Below are 20,420 nucleotides of genomic sequence, written 5' to 3' on the forward strand. Positions count from 1 at the left end.
TAGCCATCTGTTGAAGTGTGTTGTATTCTCATCAACAGTTTTATCTTTTTCCACAGTACCAAGAGTATAATACCACAGCTGCCTTGAGTAATAGGTGTACCCAATGGTAGTCTTAGGCACAGGCTGATAGTGCATCAAATCAAAATTTATAGTCAGTGAATTTTCAAACAACTGGTTAAGATTCTGAAAAATGCCTTTGCCCCGGATTTATGAACCATGCTTGAACAACCTGATTTAAATTGTATACTGTGTTTCAGGCATTCGCTGTAAGTGTCCTGTTTCATGCTTCCAGACCCTAGTTTGAATCTGACAACAGATATCTGTAAAAAAAAGAATAACGGGTTGTAGCGATAAAATATTTTCATTTAGAGTAAATTATTTAAAAATCGCAAAGAATCATAAGAACACCCAGTATAGAAATACAAGTGCATGGTGAAGAATATGAGAGTATGCTTCCTTGCAAAGTCCATTACAGAACTTTTTTCCACTTTTCAACCAAAACACACTCATGTTCAGAAAAAAGCAGCGCACCTTGACCGACTGGAGACAGTATGTTCGTATTCACACGACAAGTACATTGGTATGTTCTACAGAAGTGATTAGCATTTGAACCACGTCGGCTCGCAGGTTCAAGGTCAACGTCCATATCAGGGTGCAACACCACCTACCGGTAAAATGTGCCTGAGGCTCTCATTGTCTCTATACACCGAAGGTAATGGATCAGTGTCACTCGAGCAGACGTGCAGGACGCCTCGCAAACGTAAGCGCGAACCGTGACGTCAAATTAATGAGTTTGAAAGAGGGCGCGTTATCGGCATGAGAGAATGCGATGCAACTATCCGGGAAATTGCTGCTCGTGTGGGACGAAATATTTCCGCTGTTCATCGGGTGTGTGCAGCATGGTTCACGGAAGGCCGTAAAACAAGAGGGGATGGGTCAAGTTGCACTATCCAGGTATCACCCCTCCCTCATCCCAATGAAATTGCGGGACAGATTCGTGTCCTCCTCGGCTCTGACGCAACAGTGGAACAGTCTAAGACATCGTGCACTATCAGTGGTGGTCGTCCGCCGCCGTTTATTACGGCATGGTGAAAGACGTGTACTTCATTCAGCATTCAGTGCTCGTATTTCATATTTGTAATCCCAGCATTCAGGTATTCGGTAATATAATGATTCAGGCCCTGTTAATAATTTCTATGGGTTGGCTAATTTATTTGACGATGTTTACAGTTTGTCTCACACTGATCTGTGAGAGGAGCTTGGCGCTAGGAATTTTCTTTATTTATGGGCGAGGGCGGCAGTCTTCCTAGCAGCCATGATGGCTTCCCGTTTCCCATCCTTTTTCCGATCGCCAGGGTAGCACGTGGTGTCATTTGAACGTTCTCCTACTCTCAGTTCCCCAACCTGCCTTACCAACCTTGTAACTGCTATTTCTGCTCGATTTTCACATCGCGAGGTCGCCTCCCTGTGAGATTCCGGCCCTCTGATTGGCCAGTTCGGGTGCTCGCCCGTTTCTCGCGGGTGGGCGCCAATTGCCCTCCGCGGGTGGATAGTGGACAAAGGGGCAGTAGTCAGTTCTAGTACGACCGTGCCTAAGATTGGAGGTGCTGCTTCCAGAAGATGGAGTTTCGGTAAGCACCATAGGTTTTCCGTGTACGATTGGGCATAATGTGCGCGATGTGTTGGTTAGTCACAGTAGCTTGCAGCTCGGCACTAAAGTCTATACTTTCATGCTCACTTTTCCGCTTCGACTGGCAGTCGCTCTTTCAGTTCTCCAGTGCAAATTTGACTCAGAATTTAGGTCTTCCTAGCTTGAAAACTTGTACTCTTTGTCCTACGCCACGTGGTGAGTGTCTGGCGCCCCTTCATGTTCCGTTAACGTAGTCGGACCACGAACCAAAGTTATGTATTATCGCCTGTATGAATAGTTTCGTGTCTTGCTGGTTTTATTCCTTTAGTACAGGAGGCTACCTAGCCATTCATCCCCAGTAGCATCTCTCTTAGTCTTTGGCTGATTTATGGTGGTGGTCGTTGCATGCCTGCAACCCCTCCCTTTAGTAAACTGAACTCCATTTGATAAATACGGCTATCGTTCCTAAAATTCCTTTTCTGCTGCCATCGTGGCTTATTATGAACGTATGTTGGAGCAGGCTGCTGAATTCATTTCCTTCTTCCCCCACCCACATTTATTGTATATGTGTTCAATATTCAACTGTTAAATAAATGAGTCCTTTATTCTTTACATTCTCCCTTTCATTACGTGAAATCACCCTAAGTGTCACATTAGAATAATGCAGAACTATTCTCATGATAACGGTTGCTATAAGGTCGTGCAGGTCTCGCGCCTTTAATGATAGGATAAAGATTCAATATCACCCGCCTGGCACGACCATTGCACGCATGGTACCGATAATATTAATAATAATTTTCAGTTATCCCCCATTGATAAACTGGGAAGTGTTCACGGCTCCGTGTGAGTACGTGAGCGCTAAATCCACTTGATGTGGTGGAAGTAGTGGCTCTGTTTTACCTTGCTGGTTTAGAAAAAATATCAAAATTACAGCCCCTACAGCGAGGGATAGTAACCTGTAAAAGAACGAGCCACCGCTTTTAATGGGTTACATGAACGTCGTCCAATTCTCCACTTACCTTTGGCGAATGTGCAGATACATGCTAGGCTGCAATGATTTATGGAACGACGTCACTGGAGACAGGAATGGCATCAGATAGTGTTTTCGGACGAATCCAGGTTTGAAAATGATGGCTGCATTTTGGTTCGCCGCAGACAGGGGGAGCGGCATCACGCTGAATACATTTGCACGAGATATACACCGCCAACTGGAGGCCTAATGGTGTGGGTGCTCTTTGGGTACAACCACAAATCACAGTTATTGCGTTTCCAGGAGACTGTGACCAGTGTGACCTACATGAATGACATCCTGTGACGTGTAGCTATATCCTTTCTGCACAGCTTCCCTGACACCGTTTTTCAGCAAGACAATGCATGACCCCATGTTGCTGCACGAACATGTGGCTTATTGGTGTCACAGGATGTCAGGCTTTTGCTCTGGCCCACCAGACTACTCGCCAATCGAAAATGTGTGGGATATAGTGAAAAGACTGGTGTAGTGCTGTGATCCAATGCCAACAACCACAGATGAACTTTGGAGCCAGGTGAATGCAGCATGTATGGCTATATCACAAGACGCCATTCGCACAAGTTATCAGGGTTCATTGCGGATCCTGTGCCCACAAGGCAACAGGAAACATACTGAACCGAGGTTAATGAAATGCTTACTATTTCTGCAGAACATAATAATGCACATGTCCTGTGAATACGAACATCCTGTTCTGTTTTTTCTGAACATGAGGGTATATGGTATGAATACTAATCAAAATGACTTTTTGTTTTCCTAACCTTTAAATTTACAATGAAGTAGAGTTTAAGCAATATTAAATGAGAGAAGATAGCACATCATCTTGTAATACAAACTGTAGGTCCAGTAAGGTGATACACAAGAAATTCCATGTCCTTCACAAAATAATATCCACATTTTTCGAAAATTCAGGTCTACATGAGTATATTTTCTCCCTGGTGCTCCATCTCGGCCTTAATGCTTCTGTCGGCGTTTGAGTGATTGAATATGGGAAGAAATTTCTTCTTGAAGTCTAGTAATTTCAGCTGTCAATCTAGCTAGACCCACCTCTCTTCTATGGACCAGTAACACCTGTCCCTCGTTTTGCCTTTGCAACTCTCCCAATCATTCCCCTACCAATGTTCGATACACTTAGAAATGTATCTCGACATACATTCACCACCTCAGACTGAGATTTTTTCTTTATATTTTACAGATATTGTTTTCCTGACACCTTTACCGTTTTCCTAATTGGGGGTGCGCCTTTGCGGTGAATTGCATCAGTGTAGGCCGAAATGAACTTCTTTTGTGAACCAGAATCTATTTTCTCATAGAAACTGTAATGGAACTCTTGAATTTCAGTTGGTAAGAAACGAGCAGCACTGCAGAAGTCACTGATATGTTCGCAACTAATTTGAGACCTAACACTCCCATTTTTTGCACGCTTACCTTGCTTCGCTACATTTTTCTCCCACTTACGGTCTACATGCCGTTTTCTTTGAGTTTTCATTTTCTGTTGGTGATTCATAGTATTCATCTGATATATCAGACTCTATAATTTAATTAAAAACTCGCAATGAACAAAAAAATTCCAGACACGTCTTTACAATATAACGTTATGTAAACAAATGCGGGCCATGTTGTGTGTGACGTCATTATCAAAAAGAGCAACGGTTGGCTGCAGGGATTTGGCACGTCTTGAAAACAAAACAAGACTGGATTTGGTACTCTTCACCATGAACCGCAAATATACAACGGACATGTTACGTTTTGGCACACATAACAGTTCTTGTTACATAGGTAATGGTTCCAAGTAGAGCTACCACCTGTTATAACATTTTTCAATTTTTCAGATTTGGTACCTTTCGGAAATGAGCTTCTGAAAGGTCAGTGCCTTCGTGGAAAGACGTTTGCGGTTGTCTTCGAAAACATGATTGTGAACAGGCGAGCATCTCCATGTCCAAATAACTGACGGCCACGAATATGTTTCTTCAGGGCTCCAAAAACATGGAAATCGTATGGGGAGTTATAGGGACTGTGTGGAGGATTTGTAAGGGCTTACCACCGAAATTTCTGCTGCGTAGTCGAAACGCCCTTGGCAAACTGTGGGCGTGCATTATCCTGCAACTGAATAATTCCAATGCGTCAACATTCCTGGGCATTTGGACTACGCTGAGGAACTTTCGCGGGAAGACTATACAATCTTCATATAGTCCCGGTCTCTTCCCATGCGATTTCAATTTTTTTGAGCCCTGAAGAAAGATGTTCGTGGTCGTCGATTTGCTTCGGACGAAGAGTGCACGTCTGGATACAATCAAGGTTCCGCAGGCAAACGCAAACATTTTTCAATGAAGACACTGACCGTCTTCTCTCACAGTGAGATAAATGTATTAACAGTTACGGCGATTATTTTTGAACTAATAAACAGTTTACTTCCATTTTTTCCATGTGTTTTCATTAGACTGCCTCTTATACTCTAGTTTTCTATTACTTACGTGATGTACACAATCGAAGGCCTTGGCGAATAGAGAGCAAATGATTATTTCTTTTGAACAGATTTCGTATTGATTGTGGCCGGCGGGGGTGGACGAGCGGTTCTAGGCGCTACAATCTGGAACCGCGCGACCGTTACGGTCGCAGGTTCGAATCCTGCCTCGGGCATTGGTGTGTGTGATGTCCTTAGGTTAGTTAGGTTTAAGTAGTTCTACGTTCTAGGGGACTGATGACCTCAGAAGTTAAGTCCCATAGTGCTCAGCGCTATTTTGAACCATATTGATTGTGTGTTACCGCAAGGTTACCCACGAAGACATACAATTCGAAGTGGGGTTACTGTTTCTTGGTTTAATCTGTTCTGCTTACCAAAACATCACGGGAAACTGCACGGTAAATTATTTGCAGTATCCTCGCGTTTATCAAAATTTCCTCTGATTATGACACATTTTGGTTAGGAAGCATAGGTTGATAGGAAATCATGTCCTGAGGCGTCAAGGCATAGTTAACTGGAAGGGATGAGTGTGTTTCGGTTGGGTGGTAAAAACTGTAGACGGTGACTTCAGTGTGTATGAAATCTTATGGGACTTAACTGCTAAGGTCATCAGACCCCAAGCTTACACACTACTTAACCTAAATTATCGTAAGGACACACATACACACCCCTGACCGAGGGAGGACTCGAACCTCCGCCGGGATTAGCCGCACAGTCCATGACTGAAGCGCCTGAGACCGCTCGGCTAATCCCGCGCGGCAGACGGAGACCTATAAACAGACAAGTAAGCAGTCGATCGGAGGTACGATGCAATAATTATGCTGATATGATGAGATTTGCACATGGTAAGTGCTACATCACAACACTTTTCGGACTGTAGGCTACATCAACAAAGATAAAATAACCACGTTCAGATCGTGGGAGGGGAAGGTAAGTGTGACAGATTTAGGCTCAACTATCAATTTCAACACATAATTTATTTTTCATATTTCTGTGAGCAAAAATAAATACTAAACAATTTTACAACAATAAAACTGTGAACCACATGCATATGACGGAGCTACGGCTAATGCTCCACAAGCTTGAATCATGTCTTATCAGTCTTAAGTATGTAATTTAAAGACAAACATATACACATGTATACAAAACGTTTAAATTAGTAACAATCACATACAGCGTTGTGCTGCGGAACACAAGAGACTATATTCCATCACAATCTCAGTACTTCAGGCAAATGGTAGTTTGTCCATGAACATTCCTTGCTGAACACAGGCGCTTGTGATGATGCAGTGTCACAACTGTCTTCCAGTCAGTTCCCACGGCACTAAGTTTTGTTCATATCGCAGAGAGCGAATTAAGATGTAATACTAGTATTTAATGAGACCCGCTTCCTTGCGGAGAACTCTGAGGCGAGAGAAGACTTCGTCCCAGTCGAGGAACTGGCCTATGATGTGCCTCTCGTTGCCCGGTTTGTCGTCGTAGCCTTCACGGGCGTGGATCAGCCGGATGTTGTCGAATGTCAGGATCTCTCCTGGAATCAGGACACGATATTCAGCCAGGCTACACTACACAACACATTCTCTTTACATCATTGGAGAAACCAATGTTGTTTATGACTAGAAGGTTTTTAGCCTTGAAAATACCTGGGCGGGTCTTGAAGCGAACTTGGTTCTTTGGGCTGTGTAACTCTTTGGTGAAGACGTCGTACGCTTTATACCAGGCAACAATCTGGTCAAGAGTGGCATTGAAGTGTGAAGATCTCTGAGGCTGGCTGTAATTTATCCTCATGAACTCGCCAAACATGTCATTACTGAAAAGAAGTAGCATTGTTAGAATAGGTCCTTATTATGGTGTTCGGTGTCAAACTGAAAACAGACGAAACGTAGGTCAGTGCCCAACTTTGAAATTGCCAACAATAATTAAAGAAAGTTAGTTTTATGTACCACCAATATCTGCCGATAAAATTTTATCAGCTACCAGTTACGAGCAAAACGATCACAGCGAAATTGGCATCACATTAAAATACAGAGGGGTCCAAAAAAATGTATCCACTATTTAAAAGTCCATAACTGGCAAACTAATTGACGGAGTTGTCTCATCTTTGGTTGTGTAATAGTTTATAGTTCCGGCTGTCAGATGACAGTCGCCAGATAGTGTTTTGTTCTTAGTTGCACCTAGTTACTCGAGTAAACATGGCTGGCGCAAGGCTTAATGAAACGAAGTCAGTTTTGAAGTGGTATTTTAAGTACGAAAACATTAATGAGGTTCAACGGCAATAGCGAAATGAGTATCAAACAGAGCCCCTGACACGTTTAGCGATTCGTCGCATTCGAGACAAATTTGAAGCCGAAGGCTCTGTTAAAGATGTACACAAACAACGATATGGACGACCTGTTGCAGTAACAAGTCCAGCTAACTCACGTCGTGTGTTACAATAGTTCACTCGCTCACCACAGAAGCCTGTGAGACAGTGTGCCCGTGAAACTGGAGTGAGTCGCTCAAGTGTTCGGCGAATTATGAAGACAGCAAAGTGGAAGTGCTACATCCCACGATTGCTACACGAAATGAACTAGGACGACCCAGATCGTAGAATGGAGTACTGCGAGTGCTTTACTAACATGGTGCGCAACGATGAAGAGTTTGCAGAGATGATTGTGTTGTCTGATGAGGCACAGTTCAAACTCAATGGTACAGTAAATCGCCGCAATTGCATCTGCCGGGCTGCTGAAAAACCGAATGTCCATGTAGACAAAGCCGTGAACTTGTCAGGAGTAAATGTGTGGTGTGGGTTGTCTTACCGGGGCTTCATTGGGCCATTCTTCTTTGACGGCACAGTTACCGGTGAGGTGTACCTTCAGAAGTTTCAGACATCCATTTTACCTGCCATCCGAGACTTGTATGGAGACGGAAGCGTTTACTTTCACTACCAAAATCGTGTTAGGGCGTATCTCAACGAAAATCTGCCAGGAAGATGGATAGGCCGTAGAGGTGCTGTGGAGTATCCCCCATGTTCCCCAGACCTTACTCCTCTGGACTTTTAGCTGTGGGGAACAGTAAAGGACGTCGTTTATCGACAAAAGCCACGCACATTGGAGGAAATTCGAGAACCCATCGTACATTCATATGCAAATATCCAACTGAACACGTTGCAGTCAGTAGTTCGTAGTGCAGTTCGGCGGCATAGTTTGTGTGTGGATGTTAATGATGACCGTTTCGAACACCTACAGTGATATCTTTAAGTTGGACTTTAATCTACACTTTCACCAAAAATGAGACGACTCCGTCAATTAATTTGCAAGTTATGGACTTATAAACAGTGGATACATTTTTTTTGGACTCCTCTGTAATATTTGTCATTTTGCATCACTGTCGTCAAGCGTAAAACACATTTACACTGGGTGGCAAAATAAAACTGGCCCGGAAAATATTTCATCCATTGCAAGTAATGGACTTTTAGACAGTGGATAAATTTTTTTTGGACTCCTCTGTAATATTAGTCATTTTGCATCACTGTCGTCAAGCGTAAAACACATTTACACTGGGTGGCAAAATAAAACTGGCCCGGAAAATATTTCATCCACCTCAATACAGACAGCCCAACTTGCATCTTCCACTCTAGTGCCAGATGGTATAAGTTGGGTTGCCTGTTTTAAAGCGCACGAAATACTTTCTGGGCCAGTTTTGATTTTGCTCACCCTGTACAATATTGAAAAATCTTACACTATTGTCTGTTTCTATGTGGAGTACACTCTGCATGCTCAAGTAAATTTCAGTTTAATTGTAGCACATGTTCTAACAGAGTCTAACTCATGGCAACCTTCAGTAATTACGTATTCAATACAACTCTTGTGTCGCAGGTGCGCACTACACTATTCTTGTACTGGACTTACCATATGACAGGTGCCCTGTACAAGCTGTAGAACGTTTTCCCTCCGTCCTCTCCGATGTCTGCCCACGTAACAGGGACCGTGCTAAGAGCTTTGTAAGCCTCTGGGTTTGTAACTTTCAGCTTTTCGCTCAGGTAATAAGCATCAGCCAATAGGTTATCACCTCCAGCTCCCTCTGTCTGAACCAGACAATGCAGCATGTTTATCTGAAAAGCAAAAAGGTGTTGTTCATATTACTTGTGACTCTGAGCTGTTTCTACCTACAGAATTTCAAGTACTCATTATTGTTTACTGTAGGTTGGTGTGAGAGTCTTACCCCAGGTTTGTACTCGTAGTACATAAGGTCGGTGTGCATCTCTAGCTTCTCCTTAAGATACGCCACATTTGTGGTGTTGGGTTTGTCCCTTATGTGGAACTGCACGCTGCAAATTTAACGAACATTGGATATGAGTTTGTGTATTTTATGTCTTAACAACTTTTCGCTGACATAAAACAGTAAATACTTCAAACAGAGAACCAAAGCATTTATAAAACAGCAAAAAATATGTAATGAATTTTACCCATAATGCGTCCTTCTTGGGAACATCACTTTGTCTCCCAATTCGAGCAATGACTCTTCTGTTGGTGGTGTGTCGTACACTATAGCGACACCATATACAGCCATAGCTTCAAGCCAACCTCGAAGGTGTTCCTTGCTGGAAGTGAAGAGGAGAAAGGCAAAAAAATGATTTAGATGGCTCTGAGCACTACGGCACTTAACATCTGAGGTCATCAGTCCCCTAGAAATTAGAACTACTTAAACCTAACTAACCTAAGGACATCACACACATCCATGCCCGAGGCAGGATTCGAATCTGCGACCGTAGCGGTCGCGTGGTTCCACAATGAGTGTGATTGCTACTCTGAGGTGCCACAAGAGAAGAAATCGAGGTAGATCACATCAAACCAGTCAGTAGACTAATGAAAACAAAAAAAAATTGCTTGTGTAATGTTCATCAGTAGTTCTTTTGGCTTGATGAGTGACTCCAGAATATGAAAAAAATGTGACCTTAGATTAGTTTCATGGGGAGCGGGAAAGGGGTAAATTAATGATCTTGCATAAATTTGTTATCCATAGCTTTTCATCCGAAAGCACATTCTATCGGAATATAAAGTTCTAAAATTATACACAGTTAACTATCTCAATGTAGATTCACTTCCTTGCAACAGCGAAAATAATTTGCGAAGTTTACGTAATCGAAATTCGTAGAGTAGAAACCGTGCACAGTCATGTAATGGTTTGCCAGTATTTCGTTCCGCCACGCAACAGTGGCTCATTTCTTGATTTAGTTCTTACCTGTTTACAACGTCACTGTACTTGAATCTCTGGAGGATGGAGTTGTAGTTTTCGGCGTTCCAGGCAACCTTTGGGAGCCTGTAGGTGGTGTCGAGCCACTTCCTCTGGTCTTCCGGCAGTAAGCTGCGGTCTTTGAGCCACTCCAGCGTGAACTCGCTCCTGTGGCCGTCCGACCACTTGACAGCTAACTTTTCTTCGTCCGCCTGTCAAAAAGAGTAGAATACGGAGTCACACCACAAATTTTCCGTGAAGTTTAGCTGTGAACATGGTTGTTTCACCTAGTGAAAAGATTCCCATTTGCAATATTTCAAAGGCGTTGCTGCTCCAGACGATTAGGTATAATCACACGTAAGAGTGAGCGTCTGAAAATAAGTTCTAGGAAAGTGTCGTGATTATAAAAATAAAACAAGGTTCATAAAGTGTCTTTTAGCTGAAGTTCATTTTTCTTATTAGAATTAATTTTTTTATTATTATTTATTTGGCAACGGCCTTGGCGCAGTGGATACACCGGTTCTCGTGAGATCACCGAAGTTAAGGGCTGTCGGGCGTGGTCGGCACTTAGATGGGTGACCATCCGGGCCGCCATGCGCCGTCGCCATTTTTCGGGGTGCACTCAGCCTCGTGATACCAATTTAGGAGCTACTCGACCGAGTAGTAGCGGCTTCGGTCAAGGATACCATCGTAACGACCGGGAGAGCGGTGTGCTGACCCCAAGCCCCTCCTATCCGCATCCTCCACCGAGGATGACACGGCGGTCGGATGGTCGCGGTAGGCCACTCGTGGCCTGATGACGGAGTGCTTTTTTTATTATTTATTTATTCGAATAGGAGTTTACGGCGCACGTTAAAACAATATTTCAATTCTGGCTGCACACAGTCTTCTTCCTCTTCGCCCACATTCGTTTCATGTGTTCCGATCTCTGCTTCGCGCACTTTTTGAAGCAGAGACTTTTCTTGTTCGTTACTGAAGACAACTTTCTGAATTTTGTTCATTAATAAAGTCCTGTTATGTATGTCCATTATGTTGATGGTTGCTTCTTTGAGTTCTTTCAGCTTCATAACTGTATTACAGATACGCTTCGTCAGCGTGTCCTCATACTTGTACATGTCCAAAGAACAGCATTCTTCTTTTGAAGATGGTGCATTGTGTTCTTTACATGTTCATAGATTTCTGTGCTAATTGTTGCCCTTGGGCCAAGTATGCTTCTAACCAGTTTGCATTCTATTTTCGTGATTTTATTTACGCATCCGGCCGCACTAGTTATAGCGATTCGGAACCGTAGAGAGCTTCGAGTCTCACTATTTTACTATGATGTTTAATCTTGGTGTCACACGCCAGAGTCCTCTACTTGTGTATGTTTCTGGTATTCTGGAATGCAATGTTCATCTTATTTACTCTTATCTCGACACTGTCCTTCTCACTGTTGCTAATGCTCAGCAACTCGACCAAATGTTTGAAGGAGCCGACTTCCTTTGTTTTGTTTTGATTTATGAGTAATTTCTGTGAACGATTTTTAATGTTTGTTATAAATTCTATCTCTGGGAAAGCAATTTTTAAACTCACTTTTCCTATTTAGGTTTTGGCATTTCCTGGTGTATCTGTTATCAAGGAAATGCCGTCTGCGAATGTAAGGCAATTTTCATAGGTATTATCTTTTGGTCCCCAGTTTGATACATTTCGTGTCGGATTTTCACCGATCTCCTTTTTCAGAGTCCAGTTGAAAAGCGAAGGTTACAGTCCGCCCCCGTTATTCTTCTACTATTGAAAATTCACGTCTTCATGCACGCGTGATCCATACATAGCAGTGGGAGTCAAGTACCGACGAGGGGAGGGATCCATCGAGAGACGGAGGCAACTTAGTCACTGAAATCTTCAGGTAATTTACGTGCTTACATTTTTAAAGTGAGAAACTTGGCTTATTGTCGACCTAGAGGATAAGGAATTGGCACTTACCTGTACGTCGGTGGGCTTGACGCTTGTGTCCAGCTCGTCCCAGTAGATGATGCGCGACATCTGCTGGCTATTGAAGCACTTGGGGCACTGGCAGTTGTCTCTGAGCCACATGGTGGGGAGCTTGTGGTGCTCCCCAGAGGGCAGGTGTAGCGACACCAGATCACCGTCCACAGTCGCCACGGGTTTTGGGTGCTGCAAACAACAGCAGTCATTCACATTACTACTAGTGCCGTTATCGTTGGCCCAAAATCGACTGCAAGTCATTGTAAATCACTTCAGAGGAACTGTTGGGATGACAAATTACTGCAACGAATTTACCTAGTACGCATTGTCAGTGAATTTCTTTCCACCACTAGCTACTTTGTCCCAAAGTGTCCTGCTTACAGCGCTGATGAAGCCTACAGTCCTACTCGACATCAACGGAAAGCTGACCACTAGCATGTTTATTCCAACATGATATCAGACATTGTTCGAAATATCAAGTAAAATACGAAACAATAAAATGCTCAACACCTGGCAATAAAAACTTGTCTTTCGAAGAGAGTCCCATCTCTTCAACTCGTCCCACATGATAGCAAAAGCTGCAGGTGTAATCAGTATATAGGCATTTTCAAGTTTAATTTCGTGATGGTGCAACGTGGGTGACTATTGGTTTTCCTTGTTGTTCTGGACATAGTAGTTGTGTGGGACTGAAGGGTTTTTCCATTTCCTGATATGTTGGCTTACAAGACTTATACACTGAATTGGAGTACATGTATGTGTTCGTTCACAGTATCCACACGTCCAAAGAATCCTGTCGCAGATGATGTTTGATATCAGCTTCACTTTCCACCTTATACATCTACATCTACATAGATACTCTGCAAACCACCATGAAGCGCATGCCAGGGGTTTAGGCTTTCTACCCATTCGAGTCGCGTATAGAGCGGGGGAAGAATCACTGCCTCGCCTCTGTAAGTGCAACAATTATTCAAATCTTAACGGCCCGTACGGGAATGATAAGTATGGGCTCAATATTACACTCTACATACGTCACTTAATACTCCTTCCTGAAACTTTGAAAGTAGCCTTTTAGCGTCTGCCAATTCAGGTTTTTCAGCGTTTCCATGACTTCCTCTCTTGAGGAAAACCTGCCACTTCCCGTTCTTCTGTGTTTATGTTCAATATCTACTGCTAGTCCCTTGGTATGTGTCCCGGATACTGAGCAATATTCTAAGATGGAACACACTAGTGATTCTTAAGCAGTCTCCTTTGTAGATTAACTGCATTTTTCCCGCATCCTGTCACCGGTCCGATATTTGCCATCTACCTTTTCACGAATGAGCCTATGTAACCGTTTCATTTCATATCTCTACAAACTGTTACATCTTGGTATTTATGTGAGCCGGCTGCTTCTCATTGTAATGCACTGATTTTGTACGATACTTCTTTTCTGCGTTCCGTTAACTGCACAGGTTTACGCTTGTGAACATTTAAAACAGATTGCCAATCTTTGCACTACATTGAACTTTTCTCAAGACCTGACTGCACATTAGTGCGATTATTTTCAGACAGTGCTTCATTATAGATTATTGCGTCATCTGCAAAAAGGCCGAGGTTACTATAAATACTGTCTGCCATGTCATTAACATACAACATGAACAACAAGAGTCCCAACACAATTACCTAAGGCCCACCTGCATTTCCTTTCACTTTCTATCTTGGATTACATGCTGCGTCCTTCCTGATATGAAATCCTCAACCCAGTCATATATTTTGTTTGATACAGTGGAGACGCGATTACACGGTCCTCGGTTACACGGATTCGCGATTATCCGGACTGTGAACAGGGAGCAAGTGTCTTTGTACTGTCTAGTCCGTGTACTATCCGCCCGCGACCCGTGAGACAAACGAACAGCAGCAAAAGCAAGAAAATGAAACAGAAGGAAACAAAGGTGCAGAAAATCAGCCAGAACCATCTCATGCAAGTGCATTTCAATCCCTCGAAACAAATTTCATAAGGTTCTTAAAAAATGGTTCAAATGGCTCTGAGGATAATGGGACTTAACTGCTGGGGTTATCAGTCCCCTAGAACTTAGAACTACTTAAACCTAACTAACCTAAGGACATCACACACATCCACGCCCGAGGCAGGATTCGAACCTGCGACCGTAGCGGTCGAGCGGTTCTAGACTGTAGCCCCTAGAACCACTCTGCCACCCCGGCCGGCTCATATGGTTATAAAAACAAACAGAATGTGATCCTGTGAGTTTACTACAATTAAAATGAATTCCGGATGTAGCAGCAATGACGAAAAACTGTTTACATGAAATGACAGTTACCAAATATTTTAAACAAACTTAAACTACAGTGACGTCCTATGCGACTTTTGTTAGATATTCCGTGACTAAGGTTGCAATACCTTAGTAATTTAAGAAAATATGTACGTATGTCTCAAAATGTGTCCCTAGCCTCTTAACAAACCTTGATTTTCGTTGATTTCGGTAAGTTTAATTTGTTTTTCTTGTTTTGAATAAACACCTAACGTGATGTATTAACGGTAGAGAGGCAATTATATTAAAACGTACCTAAAAGATAACCATATGCAGCGACGTAGTTTATCTGTCTACACTTAATAATACAACAATCACCAATCTTCATATCCAGATTTTCGGTTATCCAAGTGACTTACGAAAATAATTAGTCCCGTTAATCGAGTCTCCGCTGTACTTCATACAATTGTTATTTTGTTACTAAATGTTGCGGTTGTATAACGGCTTCGCGGAAGCCGTGTACCTGATTGCATCGATCCATGGTTTTCGAAATGTCATGAAATAAATGCGTGAGTGCGTTTCCGCATGACGGATGTTTTCGTAATCCATGCTGGTTTTCATGGATAATGTCATTCCTTTCCAGTTACTCCATTACTTTAATGAGAAATCTGCGTCATTCTAAAACGTTAACAACAGCCAGGTATGAGGGAAAACGAAATGATAGATGTTTTGACTACAGAGGAAGTGGAAGTCAAATAATGCATGGAAATCATCTACCTGATTATCTCGATCCTTGGTTTTTAGAATGTCATGTAATAAATGCGTAAGTTGCGTTTCCGTATGGTCGATGTTTTCCCAATCCATACTGGTTTGCAGGGAGGATATAATTCCTTTCGAGCTACTCAATTACTTTAATGAGAAATCTACGTCTTTCTAAAACAGGTATGAAAGGAAATGAAATGATAAATGTTTTGACTACAGAGACCATACACAGTGGAGATATTATTGTGGCGTCACAATTAAATGGTTCAAATGGCTCTGAGCACTATGGGACTTAACTGCCGAGGTCATCAGTCCTCTAGACTTAGAACTACTTAAACCTAACTAACCTAAGGACGTCACACACATCCATGCCCGAGGCAGGATTTGAACCTGCGACCGTAGCGGTCACGCGCTTTGACTCTAGCGCCTTGAACCACTCGGCCACTCCGGCCGGCGGCATCATAATTAAAGAATTTCTTTGCATAGCTATCTCTTCAGCAGAGAAACGTGGAACAAGGAATTTAATAGGTCCTAAAGCAGTGGGGAAGACAGGCATGTGTAAGGCTAAGCTAGTGGTGCTCCAGTCTTAAGTGTTGGACGTACCTGCTGAACGGCTGCGGCAGCCTGAGTAGCCACCAGACGGCTCTGCCTGCTCATGGGCACCAGAGAACGCGAGGCGCTCACCAACAGGTTACGCAGCATCTTTCCCTTTTCTGGAAGACAGAAAGAACAAGTGGTTATAACAAGCAACAAAAACAACCTCTGGAGAATGTGGATTTCGCTCAGGACGATGACCGAATTCCTAAAATTATTGCTGTTGGAAATCTTTGTCAGTTGGCGAAGACTTGACTGTGTCAACCAGGGCCGGCCACGGTGTTCCAAATTTCACGCGTGCAGGTTGTGCGGGTTGCGGGCAGGGCAAGGCAAGGCGCGCCCTGACACTGGGGTTTACACGGTTCTTCTCGGAAGCAGCCGATACAGTGCCACGTTTCATTTAGTCTAGTGGTATGACATTTTTAGGTCGGTAAAACTTTATTAAGTTCGGGATTAAGCGACGGGTATTGTAAATTTCCTATGTTACGATATTACAATACTGTGCAGAAAGAACTGAAAGTTAATTGGCAATGAAAACCACAAAATTTACAACGACCGACAGACGGGATTCATTATTCTCTACCTCAAGAAGCGCTTTTTGCAAAATTTGCAGTCATGGAGCACGTGGAGCGGTTGGTGATAAGAACAGAATAGTTCTGAAGTCGCAGTTGCTACAGTTGTCGATAGAACTGAACGAAGACAATGGAGCTTTTACATATTATTGCAAAGCACGTTGGTCAAGAGGCATGCTAGGATCGATTTTTCGAATTTTCGATTTAAAACTTACTATCGTTGAATTTATGAAGGAAAAAGGAGTGCAGGAACGAAAATTAGAACATCTGGAACCGATTGCAGACCTCGCATTTCAAGTGGACGTAACTGCATACCACCTACAGTAGGACACTGCAAGGAGAGAAACAACTTGTTTCTGATTTGTTGGGGACACATTTAAAGAGAAAATCGCGTTTTAGGAGGGACACGTTCTGACAAACACAGTCCAGTTCCCTAAGTTCACTGACGTTAAAAGAAAATGCGAGGTTTGAAGAACACTTTGGGGTCTTGAAAGATTTACATGTTTAGTTTTCTACTCGTTTTGAGGACACTGCCACCTTACACCTGTTTTTGAGACCGTTTGCCATTTCGTTTGAAAGCGACATTGTGTATGTGCAGATGTGACTCACTGACCTGCAAGGTAAGTCCTAGTTTAAAGACAAATCCCTTTAACGTTAACGCTGTCCGGCATGTTTACATTGCTTTTCTCGGGTAGAGTTTCCACGTCTCCATAATGAGATGATCAGCATATGTGTGTTAAAGACGTTTTTTCGATTAAGAAACTAAATAATTCACGATTATGCGGCGTCTTGAGTGCGAAAATTTATGAAATTGTTTACGCCTGTCCGTATGTCGGCAGTTTGTACCAGATAAAAAATTTGTGGCTTCACTGTGCTAAAAGGAAGTTAAATAACACTGAAAATATGTTTTGCTTTTTATGTGTGTTGTTGAAAACTATGAAATATAAAACCGAGTCCTGCGCAATGCGTCTGCATGGCCATTTAAATGCGGCCCGTTCGCAGTTTCTTCCTCACGTTCAACTTGGTGTGGCGGTGCAGAAATCGTGACCCAGCCCGGCTGCGCTCTGTGGCATTCGTGTCACGGCACGGCCTGTGGGCGGAATTCTTGGCCACTCCTGGTGTAAACCATGATATCCACTTTCAAAAGTTAAACATTGTGGGAAAGTAGAAGTGTGTTCGTCGTTTTTATCTTATAAGCATGACAGAAAGCTTGGTTTAGCAGTTTCATGTCCCTCACATACCAATTAACACTCATAATTTTGAAACATCAAGACAAAGTGTTCTGCTGGGTTCTATTTTGGATCCAGAATTGCTCACAAACCTGTATCGTCAGTAGATGCTAATTTTGACTAAATTTGCACATTATGAGCAATGTTAGGCTAGATGAGGAAGAAACTGGAATTAAAGTAGCTGGGATAAATATAAAGAACTTTAGATAAGCTGATGATACCATACTAATGGCAGAAGTTGAAGAAGATGAACGATCCGCTTACCGAATGTGAAAAAAGAAAGTGCAAAGACTGATCTAATGCTGAATGTCAAGAAAACGAAAAATTATTATCACTTCATAATATATAGGAGCAGGAAAATTGAGGTAGTTTCTGTATTCATTTCTCACGGCTCCCGGATTTCTGGTGATGGTGACTGAGCTACGAAATCAAGAGACGCATGCTATTTGGCAGGAACGTAATGTTCACCCGTGACAGTGTTTTAAAGAGTAGCGACATAACTTTAACTACAAAGGATCGTATAGTTAGGGCTACAGTCTTTGCAGTTGCGATATACGTATGTGATAAGATAGGCTGAACGGCACAGATTCCTTTGAATTGTGGTATTGTATGAAGCTCCTTAGAGTTGCATGAACCGCAAGGAGAACGAATAGGTCAGATTACAGCAAATAAAACCAGATTGCTCCTTGAAAGATCTGATACTGAAACAAAAACTGACCTGCGATGAGCGTATTATAAGAAATCACGAGTCGGTGATAAAGACGTTAATGCTGGGGAAGATCGACAACAGAACAAGAAAGCGGCAAAGTATGGTATGTATCGACTGAATCACAGAAGTAATGATTAGAAACTGGAAAGTCTGCGGGAGAAAGTGCAGGACAGAAGAAACTGGCGCGCTTTGGTTCGTGGGTCACGGAGAGTCGGAATCGAATAAATGAATAGAGAGAGAGAGAGAGAGAGACTCAGTACATGCAATCCAGTAATAATCATAGAACTTAAAAGCTATAAAACATTCTGTTTTAAAAATTAAATACAAGTAGAAAGTGATCACGTTTCGGGACGACAGTTTGCAGCCTTAATTACCAACCCCCACCCCACAAATAATGAAGTGCATTTGTGCAGTTACGTGTAAAGTACGCATGATTACTACTATAGGTGATTTAAACATGAACGAATTAGTTTAATCTGCAGTTACAGAATAATGTTCAGGGGAAACTCAACAAATATTTTCACAATGCGTGAGTGTATTATAAAAATTCCGGTTGGCGATAGTTCTAGAATATGCTGCAAAAGTCTTTAAAAATGTTACATTTTGACAACTGCTTCAGAACAATTAGGTTCATTAATATCATGTGTCTTTAGCAATATTTCACTTTTCTCAAAAAATACCACGAAACATGAATGTAATGCTACGACGAAAAAAAAACTCAACGAAGACTTCAGGAGCTCAACAGCAATATACAAAGGAGTCGGATGCATTTAGCAGCATGCCAGAACTTATTAAATTTTCTAATGGGTAATGAGGTGGAGCTTAAGACTGAATTAAAGGACTTACTAACAACAGCTCCTCCTACTTCGCTGAAGGGGTATCTTCATAGAAACTCTTAAAATTATAAGATTCCTAGTTTAAGCAGCAATCGGGATTTGAGTTAACAAATTTTTAAACCATACATGTGACTGACTGCTGCTTATATTGTAAACCTTATAATAGTACCAGACGCGTTTCTCAACATGCCAAGATGTTGTAGCATTAGTCTTAGTAAAAGTATTTTAGCTCATCTTATAATTAATAGAGCAATGCAATAATATTTTGCAATAGGAAGCGTTTCCTGAAGCTTTTGAAATGTGATAATACAGAAGAATACTGAAGATTAGGTGGGTAGGTAGAATAATTAATGTGTATGTTCCGAATCGAAATAGGGAAAAAAACTTGTGCCACAATATGAACAAAAGAAGGGATCGTTTGACACGACACACCCTGGAGTTAAGGAATTGTCAGTTTAGTAAGGGAGGATATGCTAGCAATAAAACTTGTGAGTTATACCAACGCTTGAATACAGCAAGCAAATTCAAATGGACGTAGGTTGCGGTGGTTGAGATTAAGAGGATTCCACAGGATCGACTAGGGAAGAGAGACCTGTATCAAACCAGTTTTCGGGCTGAAGACAAGTTTACTATTGGTTGTTACGAAAAATGTAAAATAGCGCACATCTAATGGAATACAAGCGAAACTGGAAATAGACTGACACTTACTTGTGGTTGCGTTGGGAGAGAGTGAAAGAGTACAAGCACTCGAGAAGGCTGACACGAAGTATGGGCTTTGTCAGGCTACAGACTGTATCCACCTAGAATGTGGCCGCGGTTTATATACGCTATCTCGCACATCGTAAAATCCCCGCGAACTAGCTCCGCGTGCGTCTTATCAGCACGCCTTTGCCCCGTCGCATGACCTATAAGGCCTCTGTTTGACAATAACAGTGAAACGTGACGCCGGTCACCCAAGAAAATAACTTCACGTTTTCCTCAAGCACGCGGACATCAGGGAAGGTTACAAAAGTCCTTTGCATAGCTCCACAATATTTCGAAGTCTATTCGCTCAGTAGCTTATCAAGCTGCCACGTCACTCACCTTGTATCCAGGAGCGTTCTCACAGGTTAGTTAGTTAGTTAATTAGTTCCATGTTCCGTTCATTATTTTGCACAGTACATTTTAAT

General features: G+C 42.4%; 1 protein-coding gene across 4 annotated transcripts in view; it reads right to left on the reverse strand.

Moving 5' to 3' along the window:
* Positions 1–20,059, reverse strand: part of LOC126463329 (gamma-butyrobetaine dioxygenase-like) — a 67,626-nt gene extending 47,567 nt beyond the window's left edge. The window contains exons 1-9 of one of the 4 annotated variants that reach the window (XM_050096149.1): positions 19,960–20,059; positions 15,915–16,024; positions 12,298–12,489; positions 10,345–10,547; positions 9,569–9,703; positions 9,325–9,430; positions 9,012–9,214; positions 6,765–6,931; positions 6,080–6,652 (exon numbers count right to left, since the gene is read on the reverse strand). In XM_050096149.1, the coding sequence (XP_049952106.1) occupies positions 6,489–6,652; positions 6,765–6,931; positions 9,012–9,214; positions 9,325–9,430; positions 9,569–9,703; positions 10,345–10,547; positions 12,298–12,489; positions 15,915–16,013 (1,269 nt within the window). In that variant the 5' untranslated portion in view covers positions 16,014–16,024; positions 19,960–20,059 and the 3' untranslated portion in view covers positions 6,080–6,488. Of the gene's footprint in view, positions 1–6,079; positions 6,653–6,764; positions 6,932–9,011; positions 9,215–9,324; positions 9,431–9,568; positions 9,704–10,344; positions 10,548–12,297; positions 12,490–15,914; positions 16,025–19,959 lie in introns of those variants that run through there. The other 3 variants (XM_050096151.1, XM_050096150.1, XM_050096148.1) reach the window with 3 other exon arrangements.
* Positions 20,060–20,420: the final 361 nt, after the last annotated feature.

The sequence above is a fragment of the Schistocerca serialis genome, chromosome 1, assembly GCF_023864345.2.
Source record: "Schistocerca serialis cubense isolate TAMUIC-IGC-003099 chromosome 1, iqSchSeri2.2, whole genome shotgun sequence".
Lineage (NCBI taxonomy): Eukaryota > Metazoa > Arthropoda > Insecta > Orthoptera > Acrididae > Schistocerca > Schistocerca serialis.